Source organism: Poeciliopsis prolifica, unplaced genomic scaffold (assembly GCF_027474105.1).
Source record: "Poeciliopsis prolifica strain line A6 unplaced genomic scaffold, Auburn_PproV2 SCAFFOLD027, whole genome shotgun sequence".
NCBI lineage: Eukaryota > Metazoa > Chordata > Actinopteri > Cyprinodontiformes > Poeciliidae > Poeciliopsis > Poeciliopsis prolifica.
Window position 1 is genome coordinate 1,682,086 of NW_026562402.1, and position 19,506 is coordinate 1,701,591.

At 39.1% G+C, this 19,506-nt stretch overlaps 1 protein-coding gene across 1 annotated transcript; it reads right to left on the bottom strand.

Annotated features, from left to right (window-relative positions):
* Nucleotides 1-2,928: 2,928 nt before the first annotated feature.
* LOC129371743 (Krueppel-like factor 15) lies at nt 2,929-17,343 on the bottom strand. Its single transcript, XM_055048522.1, has 3 exons — nt 17,227-17,343; nt 14,158-15,732; nt 2,929-6,404 (listed from the first exon to the last, which is right to left on the bottom strand). Exons 2-3 carry the CDS (start codon nt 15,654-15,656, stop codon nt 6,227-6,229), a joined length of 1,677 nt encoding a protein of 558 aa, XP_054904497.1. The 5' UTR covers nt 15,657-15,732; nt 17,227-17,343; the 3' UTR covers nt 2,929-6,226.
* Between the last annotated feature and the right edge of the window lie 2,163 nt (nt 17,344-19,506).

Consider the following 19,506-nt stretch of genomic DNA (forward strand, 5'->3'; position numbering starts at 1 on the left):
GGCACCATGTTCATCATAGCACCCTGTCAACAAAATTTGCGATGCCACGCTGAACAGCCACGCAGCGGCAGAATCACAGTATTTCTGTGGTTCATAAATTTAAATGCTTTGATTGGCCACACCTGAAACAAAGTGCATCTGGAATGGATTCCTGATGAAATGTGGGGCATTTAGGGCCTTACTACTGGAAATCAAAATGTTTGTTTATGTTTTTGTACTTCGTAACAGGCAGAGGTGTTAAACTTTAATTGCAAAAGGTTCATCAGAGCTGGCATTTGTAAAACACACATTAGTTTTAGAGATTCTGAAAAAAAAAAAAAAATGTTTTATTGAGATCATGCATTGGTACTTCTAAGGAAATTCTCTCAGTGTTGGTATGTGTGTGTGTGTGAGTGCTTATGCTTGAGTGTGTGTGTGGGTGTGTGTGTGGGTGTGTGTATGTATGACATCTACAAGCCTGAAACTGCAAAACTCCCAAGGGCTCACTGAGTTAATTAGAGCCAAATGACATTCTGAGACATTAAAGTTAGTAGGAAATTCACTTCTATAAACACCAAGAGGAACTAGAGATCTTTTTGATTTAAGTACAGAACTTCTCTCCATTTTAGTTTAGTGGATGTTCTGCAAAAGACTCCAGTTTTTTTTCCTTCTCATTCAGACATTCTCAAGAGTTTTGTTAATGACTGCCCTGCAGCTTCTTCCTGCCTGAATGCCCAACTCTATATGAAGCGGGTGTTTGAACACGCTTTGTGATGCTCTTAAAGACATAACAATCTTACGTATTTTTATGTGTTTTGTTGTGTGGTAATTTTTTTCCCCCCTCCCTCCACAATAAAAGTTAGACCCTTGGACACAAACATCAACAAAAAAAAAAAAAAAGAGCCCCGTTTTTGAGTGTGGAGGGTAGTTTAGGGCCAGATGTGTTGAATTAACTCCTCCTGCTGCATCCCAGAGTGCCTCTAAGGCAGCTCTGGCTCATAAATCAACATGATCTACGTCTACAGACAACAACGGCGCAGTCAGGGACACCCGGGTTTTTTTGTTTTGGTGTTAGTTGCTACCTCTTTTGTAAAGGCCACCTTTATGCTTTTCCGCAATGACTCAGCAAATGTCTGCCAAGAAACATCCACTCTTCAAAGTGTTGTTAAAGAGGCTCAGGGTGGAGGGCTGTCAAGGGAAGAGGGGGTAGTGGTTTGAGGAAAAAAGATCTGCAAATAGGAAGACCAGAGAATGGGGTATAATTTCCATGCAAATTTACCATGTGGTCCAAATTTTATACTGACATAAGCTCACGTGTTCCAGATTTCTTTCTTATGCAACTTTCCGGGAAACCGTCTGTTTGGGTCTACTTCTGAGACACACACATATCTAAGCATTTTATTGGACTGTGTTACTATTAAAATATTTCTTGAAACTAGCAGCAGTTACCTATTTACCTTTTATTAAATCTTTTAAAGATGTTGAAAACAGAATTATTCCCCTTCAAATTCTGTTGAAAGTTTATGAGCTACTAATATTTAACCTATAGCAAAAACATAAATAACTAGCTAAGTATTTTTAAAAATAATTTTATGTTTAACTAGCTTAAAAATGGCTAAATTTATCCCTGTTTAATTGTAATTCAGTCCCAATGTCAAAATAAACCTGACAATGCACGCTTTGGGGTTTCCACAGGCAGAATAAAGAATCCGAAAATCTCAAATTGTGTTTGAACTGAATTTTAAATTAACATTCATTCATTAATAATTGTAAGAAGGTGTGGTTTCTCATATGGGCAGAGGATCAGAAAGATAATTGCGGTGGTTGTGGTCCCGTATAATGATGCTAGAAACTTACAACGCTCTCTTTCATCTCTGAGTTTTGACGTATCAGGCTATGATGAATAATTCAGGTATTTCTATCACCTCATCATAAAACAGCATACATGCATGTCCAGGTATAGCTAAAACTTGTATTTATTTATTTTTCAAACAAACAAATGGGGAAAAACAAATACCATCATAAACTTTATGGAAATTTTTATTTATATCACTCCATATTTTGCAATTTATTTGTGTCCTAGTTTTACTGTTTATCGCTGGTAAATATACAAATATTTTTACAGTGTATACAGACCTGGGTCCTGGTTTGGTTGAAGTGAACTCTGGTGGGGTTTAAATGCAGATGTAGACCAGAGACTGCTCCAATCTTAGAAAGTGGGCTATAGCGCAAAGCATTCTGGGTAAATACAGCCAGAACAAACAGACAATAAAAAAGACAAATTGTACATCTGCTAAAGTCCTGAGACCACAACATTTTTGTTTACAACTTATGAAGAAGGAAGTTGCGTTATGTGTCTTCTTCTGAGGTTTTGGGTTTGATTTGGTTCATTTGCCACGGTTCTGTGTGAAAGCAAAGCACAATTAGACTGTTTTGAAGACTGTCATGTTTGTAAAGGACCATTGCTGATATAAATCAGCTGTTTAATTAAATCAAGTTCTGCCTTCAAAAGGCAGGGTCCAGGATTCCTGCACATTCTTATTTAGCCAAGAAAAATTCCACTGTTGTGCCAAGATTTAAACATTTGAACTGATGAAAGTTTTATATATAAATATATATACCAATCAAAATTTGGAACTTCATTAGAGCTTTTTAGTCACTTTGGTTAGATCATAAACTCACAGATTAAGTAGTAAATTCTGCAAACTCAAATATATTTTTATATTCTGTTTTCCATTTAATAACTTTTTTATACCTAGAAACCCTGGAACTCTACTTTGAATTACAATACCAGAGACAAAAAAAGATATCCAAACCAAACTTTTGAACTCTAGGAATATTGGAAATATATTGCAAAAATGGGAACTGAATCTAACTGGGGTTATTAAAGTTAAAGCACATACAAGACATGAGATGCTATAAATTAGTTAGAGATGAACAACAATAGCATTTAAGCTTTATAATTTTATTGTAAATGTGTTTTACATAGTAGAACAAAGCAAAAAATATATAAGAATTTGAGTAAATTCTTATTTTTAGTGTGTACAAACCACATTTTGTAAACAACTCAGGAGATATTTTATGATGCATCATGTAGAAGCTGCTATTTCACCAGCTGATATGACTTTGGTAAAAATATGTTTTTGGAAAAATAGATGTCCAGGTAAATCTGAAACTGTATCCTGACATATTCACTGAGCTACTTTAACATATGTGGTCTGGGAACACCAGAAAAAAAAATATTCTCCTTATTTTACAATATACATATATATTTTTATATTCGAAATATTTTGTTATGTACAGTTTCTCTACATTTTCACAAAAAAAAAATCTTTCACAATCACAGATATCATTACAAGCAGTTGTCCTTTCTGATGCATGTACATTATTTACATACATTCATGGATCACATCTATAATACACATTCAGAAAAGTGTGTCTTCTGTGTGCATGGAAGGAATGCCTGACAGAGCAAATACACTTTCTACATACAGCATCCAGGGCTACATGCTGAACATTCAATTAGATCCGTCAATCACTGAGAAAATGAACACAAAAAAAACACATCATTTTACTTTTCAACAATCATTGTTTTAAATGTGATTAAAAAACGCTGACACCTGTCACATTCATGTCAGAGAAACCGACTCCTGCCTTGCTGTGGCACATTTGGCTTAAGTTCAGCTGAGATGAAGAGATACTTTGCATCGTACAGAGGCGAAGGAAAGAAAGAGGAAAACTTAATTTTTAGGAAGATGTGACGTGGCAAAAAGCCCAACACTGTTCCCCTAAAGAAAAGGACAAAGGCAGATAGATATGTGACATGTTCAACACTGAGGATAGTGTTTCAGTGATGCTTTTTATTTTCTGTTTACCCAACTCTGCTTTGATGAAAACAATGGGTGAGTTACATGATGCAATAACTTCCAGTCTCAACAAATCCAATTAGAAAAAAAACAATCCAGTTGAATTTGTTCATTTCAAGTTTCTTTGAATTTTTTTCAAGATGAGCCCAAACACTCCACAAATTAAAGTGACTCTACTAATGGTTTATGAACAAGACATTGGACTTTTATTATTAACTGTCTGCCAGTCCAAGTTTCAGTAGTTGACATCAGGCATTTTTCCATGATTATTACTAAGATTCAGTACCAAAGGTTCTAAATTTTCATGTCGTGCCCATAAAATACACCAAAAGTAAAATTTCCCACTATGTTCAATCAGTAAATGCATCAAAACACAGCATGTACTTTACTAAGAATCAGCTGAATGTTATTCAAATGTGGTTTGATAAATAAATGAGAATACTCCTCTAATGTCTTCATTTTCTGTGTTTTAAAATTACTCTCTTTGCAGCGTTTCTGTTTTTTTTTTATGTTTAAGACCTACTAATAATAGAAAATTGCAATTAGTAAATATTGGAATCTGCAGGTCAGATCTCAGATTAATTGATATGAACCAAATTACCAAAATGATTGGTGCATCATTACAAATTTTCCCAAAAAATGATCCTGGTTTAAACCAGACAGTTGCCTTGTTTCTCTAGGATTCTTCAGCTATTAACAACAATAGATTCAACAGAAAGTTCCTGAATTGCAACAACGGTGTAAAAACTGAAAAGATCCTGATAATCATAAAGATAATGAAAGCTGCTAATTATCTCATTTTATTCAAATAACTGAACCTGAAAATATACAAGATGTGATTTTCTATAGATCTTAAAAATCAACTATTTCACAAGAGAGTGTTGTAAAGTTTGTTGCTGAGTCTCAGTTGAATGTCTCTTTGAAGGTGTTGAAGGTTATTTTCTGCTGACAGCCTGGCAACCAAGTCACTCTGGACATTTCCTGTTTGGGTTTTTAAAATACCGAGCTCGCTAAAAGGTCCGTTTGACTCTTAGTCTTCCTCCAGTCTGAGTCTCTGTTCATTTCAGTTTGTAGAAACATTTTACAAGTTTCTTGTAGAGTTTCTACTGAGGGAAAGGAAACTAACACTGAATAGAAACTCACTTTAGAAAATATGAACTTTACATCTTTTGAACTTTCCAGTATTTTTTTTAATGGCCCAGTATCTTGCCCAGCTTTTTTCTTAAAGTCTTCCTTAGACAGTTACGCCACAGATCACCTTTCCTCTGACAACCTGGGGTGATTTCTAAGTCAGACAACATAAATAATACTGGTGTTCACATTCAAAATCTTATTTTTTTTTGGCAGTGGAAGAGAAAAAAAACAAACAAACTTTGTTTCAGCTTATTCAGATTAGGTCTACTGCTATTTCACCAAATGAAATTACATAAAGATATGAATGATATGGCAAAATATCAAGTTGTAAAACAGAAGTTGTGCTGCAGACACACAGGACCATTAGAATCCACTGTTAGCTTTAGCTTCCAGTCACAGTCGTCCATCAAAATAGGTTTCAATCTGATACAAGGGTTTTGAGGAGAATCAACATCAGAACTGACTCAGTAAAACAAGACAATTTACTCAGAGATTCTCCCATGGTACAGACCACTGAAGATTTCCTGTGTGCCAGTGCTAATTACACAGTGTGATTATTTACGATGGAGAGCAGTAAATCAACATGTAACCGAGATTTATTATGTTTTGGAGCTTTGTCAACATTTTTTATTCCAATTTTGAGACTCTGGGGCGTCAAAGAAACCTTTTTAAAGCTTGAGGAATGTTGATGCATCTGCTACTTTGACATTCTTGAGAAAGAATTCATCCAAGCCTGCTGTATCATCCTGTTATATTTAGGCTCCATTTTCACGTTGTTGGACAATAATTTGTTTTCCTTTTCAAAAAAAAAAAAAAAAAAAAAAAAAACAATTACCAGAAAGGTAAAAAAGGGAGGAACTTAAAAAAGTAGAACATTCTTCAGAGACTGAAGAAAAAAAGATTGATATGGATGATTTGTTCATAAAATGCTCTTAAAAGTGTAAAAATAGCAAATTTGTCTTCTAAACAGATAAGCTAAAAGATTTGAGGATAAAATTTCTATATGATAAAAGCTTATTCCACCTGTGACATTGGTGCGTCAAGTAACAATTTCCTGTTTAGTTTTTTACAGTCTTCTCCTCGTTACCAATAAATTATCACAGTACCATGAAAGCGCGTCACACGCGCATGCAGCTCTTTAGTGAGGCCTTTTAAGGGTGTTTGGACTGTCCTCCTCAGTCTTTCGTCACAGACATCCAGCCCTCCTGCCGTCTCCTCCGCTGAGCGTCACTCCGTCACGTCAGGGGTCAGAGGGGTCCATTTACAGACCGTCCTGTCCTGTTGCTTCGGGGAAAGCGGTGGACTTTGAGGTGTTTTGACAGGTGATCACTGCGAGCAAACTTCTTCTCGCAAACGATGCATTGGTACGGCTTCACACCGGAGTGGGAGCGGCGGTGCCTTGACAGCTCATCGGACCGGGAGAACCTGCGGCGAAGAAACCAACGAATGAGATCCATCACATTTTATCAAGCGAAAAATAATATATTTGTAAATTTTTTTCAACTTAAACCTGACCAAAAGTGTTTTAAAACATTGAAACTACTTCAAAGTGGACAAAGACAAACCTAATCTTCGGTATAAAGTATTTTCTGAAAAGATTAAATTAAGTCTTGTTTTATGTGTCCCAATAAGATAAAAAAGTTGTCAGTCTGTTTAGATGAGGGAAATCTGAGAGGTGTAATACTTTGCATGCAACTTCTCTGTGAAGTCAAAGAGCCATCCCATATTTAGCTCAACACATGAGCACGGTTAACCTAGTCCAGGTCTATTCCTGTTCTGATCTGCCGTGGTCGCTACGGGCTCCAGCCAGCTCAGCTGCCGTGACAGCAAAGGGTTAAGTGGATGACAGAGTCGTGCCTCGATGGACTACATGTGCATCTGTATACGTTAGTGAAGCTGTTAAGATCAAATTAATCTGTAACAAAGATCAGTTTCACAGTGGCTGCAACCTGCTGTAGACATGAAGGTGATAATTCACAGAGATGTAAAAACATCATTCGCGGTTATGTTTGCCTATTTGCACTCCAGACACGCATACCACAAATGGCATACCTGTTACTCAAAAGACCCATGTCTAAAAGAAGAGAAAATACTGAAAAAACACATCAAATACCTATGAAGGTTACATTATTATTTATTGTCTTTCTCATCTGATCTGACATACAGTCAACATACAAATAATCAGGTCAGTGTTGTACTCAAGGTCAGTCTGTAGCAACATGTTTTGAGGCTGCAGCTATGCCTTGGGTGTCACGACATTGGAACATATGTCACCCTTTGTAAATAACAGACCAGTATCACCTTTCCATGCATCTGGTGCTGCAATTGGATCGTCAGCGCAACCATCTAACGCAAATACTTAGTCATTTCACTCTCCTTTTACTCTCTTCAACCAAATTAGTTAACATTACTAGAAAATTGAATAGAGACCAATTGCCTTAAAATGATGATTTAAGGCAATTAGATTGCCTTAAATTCATTTGATTTAAGGCAATCTAATTGCTTTAAAGTTAAATGTGTTTAATGTTAACGTAGAACCGCAGAGCAGAGTTAACACAGCAGGAGCCCCAGTGAGCTTCATGCTTCTGTCTTTAACTTCCATGACAGGCTTCATATTCAACTGGACAGAGATTCTCTGAGAACTAAACAGGCTGGGTTTAAATGAAAAGCAGGTTAAAGTTTGGTCAATAATAGCTCATCAATACAGTCATGTCTAATTTAAAATGACTTGCTAAAACCTGATTGAAGAATTTATGAATTTGTCAGCAATCTTCTGAATTGGAGTAAATTTCTGTGAGTGTTTTACTTTCTTAATATAACAGACAGCTAGCAGCATTAAAAATGTTGAAGATGCAAAGCAACTTGTTCAACAAAAAGCAACGGTAACGCGCCCACACACTGCATAAAACTCACAACTTAGGCCATTTATAGCTGTTTCAAACTCAACATGCCATCAAATACAATCCAGCCTGGAAGTCTTTGTTAACATAAAACATTATTGTTTTGACAGACTTGTAATAACTTGAACGGTTGCTGGCATTCATAATACAATCTTTGTTCAAATGTTTTTGTTTTTTTTATGAGTAAATTATTGGTCCAAAGTTTTTTCATACTCTATCAGAACCCATTATACACACACCAAATGTCCAATAAGTAGTACAGTTAACTACTTTGCTAATGCCTTTCTAATTTAACCCAATTTGCAGTGTAGGACAGATAAATACAGCACTGCCTTATGGCCATAAGTCAACAAAGTAAATGTTGTGCTCCACTAATGAACTTAAGTGATCCTGGTTGTGGGAGCACAGCTAGTCGCTCTTGGTTTGCCTTATGTTGGTTCCCACAACCTCCAAAAACAAACATTCAGGGCATCACAAGATATTCTTTATGTCCAAAGGCAAGAAAAGTGTGTTGATAACATGATTTTGTTTTAAAATCCATAAAGTCATGGAACTGACTGTTGATAGAGAAATAACACTTGGAGATTTCTATTCAAGCCTTTGACTCCCAACATATATATTGTGACTTTCTTCTAAATCCTGCTGCATCCAATCCTATCCAGGTGTTTTACCCTCTGGTGGAAGATATTGCCAAATATATTTATGGAGCATTAATACCTGACCAACCATAACGTGATTGGTTGTACAAACAACCGAGTTTTTCATTTTCCTGAAAGAATCAATGACATGACGCTTGATTTGCATGTCAACAGAAAGCAGCACACCTTATGTCTGAGTAATCCTGATCAGACAATGACATTTCCTCTGTACCCAGAATGCATCACTGTAGAAGAAGATCTTGTATCTCAATAGTAAGCAATTTAAAACCTACTGATGTCCTCAGTGCTTTCCAACAAAAGCCTTATCACAGTCAATTAGGCATCAGAGTTAGTAATACTCAACAATTCTAAAACTGAGACCATGAGTTAAAGGTCTATTCCAATTCCAAAGAAGCTCAACCATTCAGGAAGATTTACTATAACAAATTAGACCTTGTTGAGTGATGTTCTATGTTGTAATGTCCCACTGGCACATAATGAGTAAAAACATAGTTTAATTTAGTGCTCTAGAATGAGCTCCAACTAAATACTGTGTTGACTTAGCACTTTAGCGTTGAAGTAATGTTTACTTTTTTTACACTAGCAATTAAATTTTTGGTTAGAGGTGCTTACCACTGTAAATAATATAAGCAGAATATGTTTGGTTTAACAAAGTCTTAATAATATAATATTTTACATCAAGCATCCTGAAAAGGAAGGTCAGGTATTATAGCTCATTTATTGAGAATTTATGGCAACATCTAAAATGTTGTGTTTATTTTACGTTAGGCAACTTTCTGGGATTTGCCATCCCAATGACAATATTATGATTTAATACCTAATCAATATCCCACATCCTTATTTAAATCAGACCCAAAGTTTCTGAAGTAGGTGTTTTCTACCACAGGCAACAAATCTGGAACAAAGCAACCAGTTCAGGTCTTTACAGGAAAACCTTTTCATCAAAGTAAACTCTATACTCTAAGTAGCTCTACATTTGCTGTTGGTAAGCTTTGGCTGATGCATATACACACATTAAACCCTGGAGCGGTGCACAACCAACTTCAAGCAGGGGCAAGAGAGAAACCATGTGCAGCTCCTTGACATACTGGCACGAGGCCAGAGTCCAAGTATAACCAGCTACATCCGGAGAGAGAGGGTGGCACATTTCAGCGAACATGAAAAACTCATATGTTTCTCATTTTTAATTTGACTCACCAACGGTTTCCTTTGAAATAATTCATTATCCCATATTTATGGTGGAGGTTTCTGAGCTCTGTAATCTCTACATTTCAGGGATTGTAACCGATGTCAGGGAGTTTATGGCTGCATGGATGGAGGGCACTTCTGTTGATTGTCTAAAAGTGTTTTTCACTTTTGATTGTGGGTTGGAGTCCTGGAGGCAGCTTGGTGTGGCTGCTGTGCGACACATAGCACACATATCAGTGTTGGTGCTGTGGGAAACATGTGCAGGCTTTGCCCCAGCTTGTTCTTAAAGCTAACACTGCAGCTACGAGAAAATAAAAGCAGCGCCGAAGGTGGGGCAGTCAGGTTGGTTACAGTTGCACTGCAGCCAGTATTCGTACAGTACACAATTGGCTGCGTCATCTTCACTTTTTGATACAGAACGGGATCTCTCCTCTCGTTTTGCCTCTTGCTTTCACTCCAAGAGTCCAAATGCTAAATCAAACTGCAATACGTCTGTCATCACCTCCGATTGTGGTGTTGTGATCGCAGATGAATCAGTTGTCAAAGACAACAAACCACAAACCTGATGATAGATGACAAGTACACACACGCCGCAGTGTTGCTACAGCAAACTCTGCTTCAACGCCCAGCCAATGAGAACCAAACAGTGTCTTCAAGCAGGTGGGAGCTGGAGATACTGCAAGCTCATGGATGTTGTATGTGATCCAGTCCAACAGCACTGCTAACAGCAATGCAGATTGAGACGGCAAAACATTAAAAAAAAAAGTTAAAGAGTTCGGTGAAAAGAGAAATACAGCTTTGACTGAGTAACCTGTTGGCCAGCAGCCAGTGAAATACCACCTCTCTCAACATCAGAGGGGGTAACACATGGAGCTCTTCTAAAGTTACAGAGGGTAAAAGGTGCCTGCCTCACTGGTTTATGTCCATTTTCTGGTCCAGCAGGAAATTGGCAGTGAAGGGGCAACTTTATGACACAGTAAATTGCTGTGGTCACACACACAAAAAAACAAAAAAAACAAAACAAAACAAACAAAAAAAAAAACAGTCTGCAGGTGCCATTTTTAGTGCACTGAAGGTTCCCAAAAGGAACAGAGACCTGAATGTCTGAAATACATAAAACTATTATTATAAATATACATGATGTTTGGCCAAAAATATACTATTTATAGTTTGGGAAATGTATTCGTTTTGTATTACACTCAGAGTGCAGACTGTCGATATGTAAAATTTTCAACATTTTGGAATGGATTTTGGGGCATTTTGAGTGAGAGACCAAAACAAAGTAATGTAACACTGGGAAGTGGAAGGAGTACAGCTTTATAAAAATATGCTTACAAGAATAGCAGGCATAAAAATTCAACCCTGTTTGGTCCAATATAATCCATTGTTACCAATTACTTTTAAAAGCTCCACATAGGATGTGCGATTTAATCAAAAACCCAAGTGTTTGGATTTTGGAGTTGGATCCCCCTGATTTAAGGGAGCCCCACCAATTGCACAGAGTCACTCAGTGTGGAGCCATCTCTGCTCCTGCACTAGAATTTGGAATAGTTGATTGAATCGATGTGTTAACTTTGCAGCAATCCCTCATGCTGAGCATGCATTTAGATGGACAGAGGAAAGAAACCCCCCAGAGAAACAGACCACCAGCAGAACACAACTCTGGCTCCAGACACAAAAACACGAGTCCAGGAGGCCTTTCTATGTCAAAGAAAAGTTGCATAATGGATAATCCATCAACTGACAGTGGAAAGACTGTAACGCAACTGCAAACATTTAAACTGGCAGAGACAATCACAGATAGAGATGTCCTTTTTTTCTCTGGACAAAAAAAGTACCCTTCTGAAGTGCGTGTAGGTCATGGTACTATTTGTGATTTAAAAGCCTCTGTTTCTACACGTTTGCTATTTTGCCCCACAATATAAGAGGACACTTATATATATATACATGATGTTCAAGCTGGGCCTGTAATAAATCTCACACAACTAAGGCAGGTTCTGATACACACGCTGCAAAAACAAGACAAGATCTGAATGACTTGCGTTTATTGGCACAAACATAATAGTAGCAATTGTCCTGTTTTTCCCCATTCCCTCAGTAAAATACTTACTGAAAGAAATGATTTAGAAATGAAACTATAGTTACTGGATTTTTTTTTTTAACCTAAATTTACAAAATTATGCCATGCCATGCTAACTCTAAAAAGCCAATATATGGAACATTTCATCTCCAATAAACTTATAATTTTCTTGAAATATCAACAAAGAAAAAGTTTATACATGCAAATGTATCCCAAATAAATTCTGTATCAGAGAAAGCCTTTTCTCTTTCCAGGAATGGTCCATCAATGGTGGAAGGACAAAATGAGTGAATGGTGACAGATGTGATCACATTACTCATAATCAGACATTGTGTGCTTGGATTTATGAAAAGATTACAGTGCTTAATGCAGTCTATTTGCTGGAGGTTAATGCCTTGTTTTTCACTGAGCCAAGCAGTGTGCTCTGTTGCATACAATAGGGATAATGCTGTTGGTTTGTGCTCAACTGTTGTCAAATGCACATACTCCTGAGACATAAATCAGCCATTCACTGAGTGCAGAACGTTTCCTCTTTGTCCACTAGCAGCTAACATGGAATGCAGATTTTAGATTTAACTGTTTAAAGACTGGGATTATATGGACAAAAAATAGTTTTGCAACAGCAGTAATGCAGTTTGATCACTCATTTGAGTCTTTTCATTAAGTGGCTGTAAAAGTACAAGTAAAAGTATCCTGTGAACCTTTCAGATCCAGTTTTGCAAAATCTAATATCAAGATTGACACAAGAAAATCAGGAAGTCAAAACATTTTTCTCCAGTCAGTCCAACCTCATGAATAAAAACTAGTTGTTCAATCTCAGTCTCTGGAGGTAAGTGCTCTGACGGTGTGAGATTTCTTGTTGCTGCCCGACTTCCTCACTGCACTTTTGTCTTTTAATTAATCTCTTATCTCCAGACAGCCGGAAACCCAGATAACTATTTTCTAACCTCTTAGATACAGGACAATAAAAAATAACATAAATTGTGAATTGTGACATCTGGAGGGGTGGAGCAGTTGTTTTTAAATCAATTTTGAAAGGAACCAATATTCATATTCACCGATGACACTGGAGCTTCTTTAGTGAAACCAAACATAAACGGTGGTATAGAATCATTAGAATTATTTTTTACTCTATTCACAAATATTATGTTAATCCCCCCGCCCCCCAAAAAAAGAGTTATTGTTATGATTTGACCAAGATCCTGACTCTTACCCTATCTTGACCCTGTCAATAGCAATGCAAATGCACACGACTCTGTGTATAGCTTTGAGCCCTAAGTATACCTTTAGAGGTTGAATTTATTGACCGGGAGTTCAGAAGTTGGCACAATTATCCTAGAGTTAAAGTACAGACAGGATTTTTCTCTTCAAATGGAGGCTTTGATTCCAGCACAGAACGCTGCCTGGAACCTGGCAAAGGGAACTTTGTAACTGTGTCGTGGACGTATGATCATGTCAGGCACAAAACATGGTAAAAAGTCTTTTTGATGCATGATTGTGTATTCAGTGGTGGTGGACAGTGAGCAAACAGGTGCAATAACTAACAGGGGACAAAGTCTGCATATGGACGACTTGAAACGGTGCTCTATCTAATCTGCAACTTAGCCGTGGTTCAAAAACACACTGATAGCAGAGGAGACACAGCTTGCAGACAAGAACAAACTGTAATTGTAAATGAACACTCCATAGAGCTCCCATAGAAAATAAGCTTCCTGATTGAAATCCAACCATTTCTTCCTCAAACTATTTTTCTGCATAAGAGAATATGCAGAAACACTCTGCTTTGGAGTGTTTCTTTGAAAGGTATGACAATCTGCCAGTGCATTAGAGCTAACATAAAAGGGATAACAGCACAGGAAAACAGTTTGTCACTTCTAATCTATAATTACTCAGCAAAACAGGGCACTGATGATATGCTTGTTTATAACATGTAATAAACTCTCCAGATTGAGTAGCATTTTATCAACAGATGTCTGTGAATTAATTTATATGGTCCCATATGGAGTGGAAGTTGATAACCTTGTTTTCTGTTATATCAGATGTGGGGAAGAGTAAAGGTATGGAAAAAAGTGATGGTGGTAAAATTGTTGCCTACTTTGAAACTGCAGGACTATGTTTGGTCTAGTTCTAAGCAGAAATGGCCAGTGTGACACCAGCCCACACAAAGGTGCTGGCAAACGTAGCACAGCTTGGCACAATTAGTATTTATGTCAATCTTGGCAGAATTTATAGCTATGCTATGTTTTGTAGCATAATACTGCCCACTTCCAGTCCTTCTTTCAGTTTAATGATAGGCATGTGTTGGCACATGAGTCACTTTAGAACTAATATATTAAATTTGGTTTGCTCACCTCCATCCACAGCCAGGCCATGTGCATGCAAAGGGTTTCTCCCCTGTGTGTCTTCTCAAATGTGCTTTGAGGTGGCTGCTCTTGGTGTACATCTTATTACAGCCAGGAAATGTGCACTTGTGCATTTTGATGAGGTCTGCCACTGTGCTCTTCTGGTACCGCTGACCTCCAGAAAGGACGCCCGCCGCTGAACCTCCTAGACCTAATGTCGCTTCCCCAAGCCCATTGGGCTTGGCTGCAATAGGCACTGGTGCAATTCGGACGAATTTGGATGGAGCAGCGCTCCCTGTTTTGCCTGAGTTAGTTGATGCAGGGGAAAGCAACTGAGGCACTAAAGCAAATGTCTGTCCCTGGATGTTGACGAGGAGCTGGGCAATTTTGATAGATGATGGGGATTCAGTTGGTTGGGAATGGGTTTTCTGTGACTGATCCAGGATGGTGTCTGATGCAGCACTGGAATTTGGTTCTTGTTTGACCTGTATGGGCTGGATTTGGAGGATGACAGGCACACTTGAGGCAATGGTAGCACTTTCTGGTGTCAAAGGTGTCAGTGATCCACAGTCTTCTTGCTTGATCCCATCAACACAACTGTCAGTGGAAGTAATTACACAGCCATCACCTTCTGTCACTGGTGAGTTGTCTGTATCTGAGGCACATGCAGCATACTTGGCCTCTGACTTGGAGGCCACAGGGACAGTTTGATCTGAGTTCTGGGACGGTGATTCAGGTTTTGCTGCGAGTGTCATTGAACCTTCTGACTCCGTATCATCTGACATAGATATGGGAGGTGACATTTCCTCATCACTCCCATTCTCTTCCTTCTCCATTGCTACCATCATGTTCTCTTCAAGGAACTCTTCAATCTCCTCTAGAGTTGGCTGAAAGAGGAGTGCTTCAGGATCCTGCAGCTCATCAAGGAAAACTGGGAACTCAAAGCACTCCTCTTTGGTCAAGTGCTGCTGGACTCCAATTCTCTGCTCCCTCTTGGGCTCCCATGCTAGGCCCATGGGTAAGAAAGGGGATGATGGAGAGGAGGAGGTAGAGGAAGATGGGGAAGAGAAGGAAAGAGAGGAGGAAACAGAAATGTTGCCGCAACTGGAGCTGAATGAGGTTGTAAGGGAGGCCTGTGAGAGAAGGAGGTCCAAAAGACTCTCTTGATTCTCTCCTCCTGACGAGTTGGAGCACCCACTGCTCCTGTTGCTCCTGCTTTCGTAGCTAGAGCAAAAAACACTCCGTGACGCTGAAGACGTGGATTCGGGGCTGGAGCAGAGGGAGGAGCGTGGGCTGGAGGAGTCACTGAGGTCATCTTCAGAGAGACAAGGCGAGGAGGAGAGCTTCAGCCCTTGGTAAGGCTGGTGCTGATAAGTGCCCGCATCAGTCACCATGATGCCCTGCGAAACACCACCCTTGGTGTGGCGAGACAGGCACCCGTAGTCGGACCCTGGAGAGCAGGAATAATACAGGAAGGTCTCCTCACCAAGTGGCAAGTGATCAACCATTCCTGTGAGGATTGATGGCTGCTGACTTTTCTGGGTTCTGACGATCAAGCTGTTGATGAAGATTCTTTTCTTTTTTCTGGAAAAGAAACAAATATTTTACTACAACATAAGCTTTACCAGACTTCTCAAAACTTTGGATATATCGGTTAGAGTTAGGCATTTCTTTTCCCCATTCCCCTTTCTTGCCCATAATCTACCAACTTCACACCACTGCTACACTGAGTAAGGTCATACTGCGAGGTACACAGTAGTCCCTTCGGGGTCCTTAATTACACAATGAACCACCAGACTAAAAATTATTATACATTTCTGGTCCCTGTCAAATATCTGCTGCTTGTTTGGAAGCTCTGCAAACTTATGGCACTTCAAAAGGGAAGGCAACCACATGTTAGGGAACTGGAATGTGTGTGAATGTGTGTGTGTGTCTGCGTGTGCATGAATGTGTGTCGAATTTGCAGCTGCTGGTCCAAGCTTCAAGCTGACCATGCGGAGTCAGGCGTTCCTCTTTTCTCACCACTTTTAAGATTAAAGCCACATGGTCACTGAACAGTGTTTCTGTTTGTCTTCCCTCGTGGTTCTCAATGCATGCTAATCTGAGCAATAGAGATTTTCTTGCACCGTGAGATTAGAATGATGAAAATAATCTACCAACTTCCTGCAGACTAACCAAGAAGTCCATTTATATGTCAAATCAGTTTAGAATACATAGAGTTTCAGGAGGATGATGCATAAGCAAAGGATTTATTCTCTATTTTTATGCACCCAGAAGCTCAGGAACAATGCTCTGCCACTACATTAAACGGATTAAAAATACTAGACGACATCAGATGGCTTTGGAGGAAATGAGTGGCCCTGATGTTTAAAATGAGTCTGAAATCCTTATTAAATCCTCAATAGTGTCTGAGAACTGAAAGGACTGCCGTTCTTTCAGTGAGGCTGTTTCTTATAAAGAAAAGAGGGAAAAAAACAGTTCCTATGAAAGGCTCCATATGTTTCAAGTAAAATCTGGTGTTTAATTGAAGTGGTTGACACAACTACACAGTGCTTTACTCAAATACATTTGCATTCAATTTTGCATTTAGTAATCTGAGATCTTATGAAGGGGGTTACATCAAATTACATGGATTGTCAGAGGAGGGGGGTCTGCAGCTGTGGCTATGCCTCATGGAAGGGGAAAAAAGTTTGCGAGGAGAGAGGACACCTCACTTTGGCCAAGACTGAAGTCATTTGTCCTGCAGTAACCCTCCGGGTGTGGAACATCAAAAAAGGGCTTTGACAGCTGGATGCTGTCTTTACCAGCGCCGAGGGGTTTGACCTGAAGGGTTTCTCCTCAGCATTCGTGGCATGTTCAGCGCTGCAGCCTGAGACTGCAAGTCCAACCGCAGTTTCAATCAGGCTTTGGTTTCATGAAAAACCGAGACATTTGTTCAAAGTTTGGTGTTGTTTTTTCACCAGAAAGAGAACGTACAGAAGCTCATGTTGCTCACATGATACAGATGATACAGACTTCTATTTACTCACCAGTGCATAAGAGATCATGCATTGTTGGTTAAAAGCGAAATGAGCTCACCTGTCAATGCAAGGAAACTAAACCCCGCTCCTTCACAGCGTGCGCTCCAGTCCTGGACGAAGGTTTCTGTGCGTAACAGCACGCATTGGCAGTGCAACTCCAACACACGAGCTTTGCTCTTTGCATATCCTTATGCCGCTCTCTCTCCTTCCCTCCCCTCTCTCTCTTACACACTCACACACCCCCCCCCCCCCCCCCCACACACCACACACACACACACACACACACACACACACACGCATGCACTCACTCACTTTGAAGGCCTGGCGGATCGCTTAACCGTCACATGATCACAAGCTGGGAACCCGTCAAATCAGGGGATTGGCCCTGTGAAGGCTCGCCTGCTTGGAGCATTACAATTGGCTCAGGACAGAGAGAGGCAGCCCTCAGAGAGTGTTGTGAGAGGAAGGAGGTGTAGAAGGGAGTGTGTGTGAAAACTGGTTTACATCATAAATCATTTAAATGTCTTCATTCTAAACTCAAAGGCTCCAGATGAGACATGTACAGCACTTTACAAAGGTTCACTTACATGCGGCAGAGTGTGCAAACACATGCCTCTTTTATGGACTGTTCACTGCGCTGCTCCTCATGCAATTTGGTTCATGTGATGTTGGAGTTCTTTTCTTTTCCTGTTATTTATTCATTAATATTATGGCTAATACGAGATGATGCTGTGCCACCTTGAGACCAGACTTGGCTCATTTCCCAGCACAAGGACACAGCACAACATGTTGAAGGACTTTGATCTGAAAAGATGAGATCAAATTGAAATATTCTATCCTAAATGCAAACAAAGCACATGACCCTCAACACACTCTATGGTAAAACATGGTGGTGGGAGAAACACGCAGAAGGATAATTTTCTTCAGCAGAACTTGAAAAATAGAGTTTTAGTTAAAATTGTTTGTGCAAGACATGCGTTGGGGCCTAGAGGACGAGGAATCAGTTTACATCAAATCATTCTCATGTGTTAAAGTGGCCCAGTCAAATTCCAGACCTAAATTCAACTGATAATCTGTGGCATGACTGGAAAACCTTTGCTCCCTTCATTCAGTTTGACTGATTGTGAGCTACTTTTCAAAGAAGAAAAAGCAAACTGTTCAGTTTACATGTGCAAAGCAGGTACTGACCACCCCCCATCAGTAGGGGGCACTGTGAGAAACAAAAATGTTTGTCAGACTTTTCAGGTTGTATGCATTTCTGTTTTAGGCTATGCTTACAGGAGGCAGGATGTGTCTTGGGGAATCGTGGACAAGAATGCAAACACATTGATCTGTTGTAGGTGTCATTCCAAGCCACTACACGGCACTGTGATGTTAGCACTTCATTAAAATGTCCATGCTCTTTTGACAGTAACCAGTTTTTTTTGGTTGTTTTATTCATTTATTTTTGTGTGTGAATTGTACAATTCACAAAAAAAAAAAAAAAGCTTAGAAATTTTTACAAGCGGAATTTCACAATGAGTGGGCTAGTGCAAGCATAGTATGTTACTCCTCCATAGGGGGTGTTACAGAAAAAGTTCCTCTCTGAGACCTGGTTTCAAAAACTATCAATGTCAAAGACACCAGAAATATGAAAACAAGCGACTAGATCACAACTAAGGTGCTATAGTTTCCTGGATCACATAAAATCCTATTCAAAAGTTGTAACTTGACAACATGTGAAAAAAGTTCAGTTGGTGTAAATACTTTTGCAAGGCATTGTTAGTGGTCAATTACTTACTTCCCATGGGTTTCAGAAATAGAAGTTTTTCTTTCTTGCCAGTTAAAGCAGAGCCCGTATAAACAGCTTAACAGGCTGAAAAAACATCACTAACCCAAATTAAACTGACTTTTCTTCTTTAGGTTACCTTTCAGAGTTCTGAATAAACAGCCCTTTTTTACCTGCTTGTAAACTTTAGGACTGCTTATTAGTAGTAAGGGGAGTATACACTCCAAAGCTAATGGACAGTACGCTGTGTAAAAAAATATGCAATATCACACCGTGAAAGCCTTGTACTGATTCCACCTTGTTCAGTTCCAGCCATTGCTGTGCCTGTTTCTCCTTCGACTCTTAAAGTCTTAGTTGCCAGAACATTTACTGCTACTGTTCAAACTACCAAAACTCTGGATATTTTTAGTTTTGTACATTTTCTCCACCCAACATGCATACATGTATTTTGCCTGCAGAGAGCTTGAAATTCCTGTTTTTAACTCTGGTCTTTACAAATTACAGGTTGATTCTGTAAGTACTTGATGCTTTTTCTTGCATTTTTAGCTGTCATACTTGTATGTTGCATTG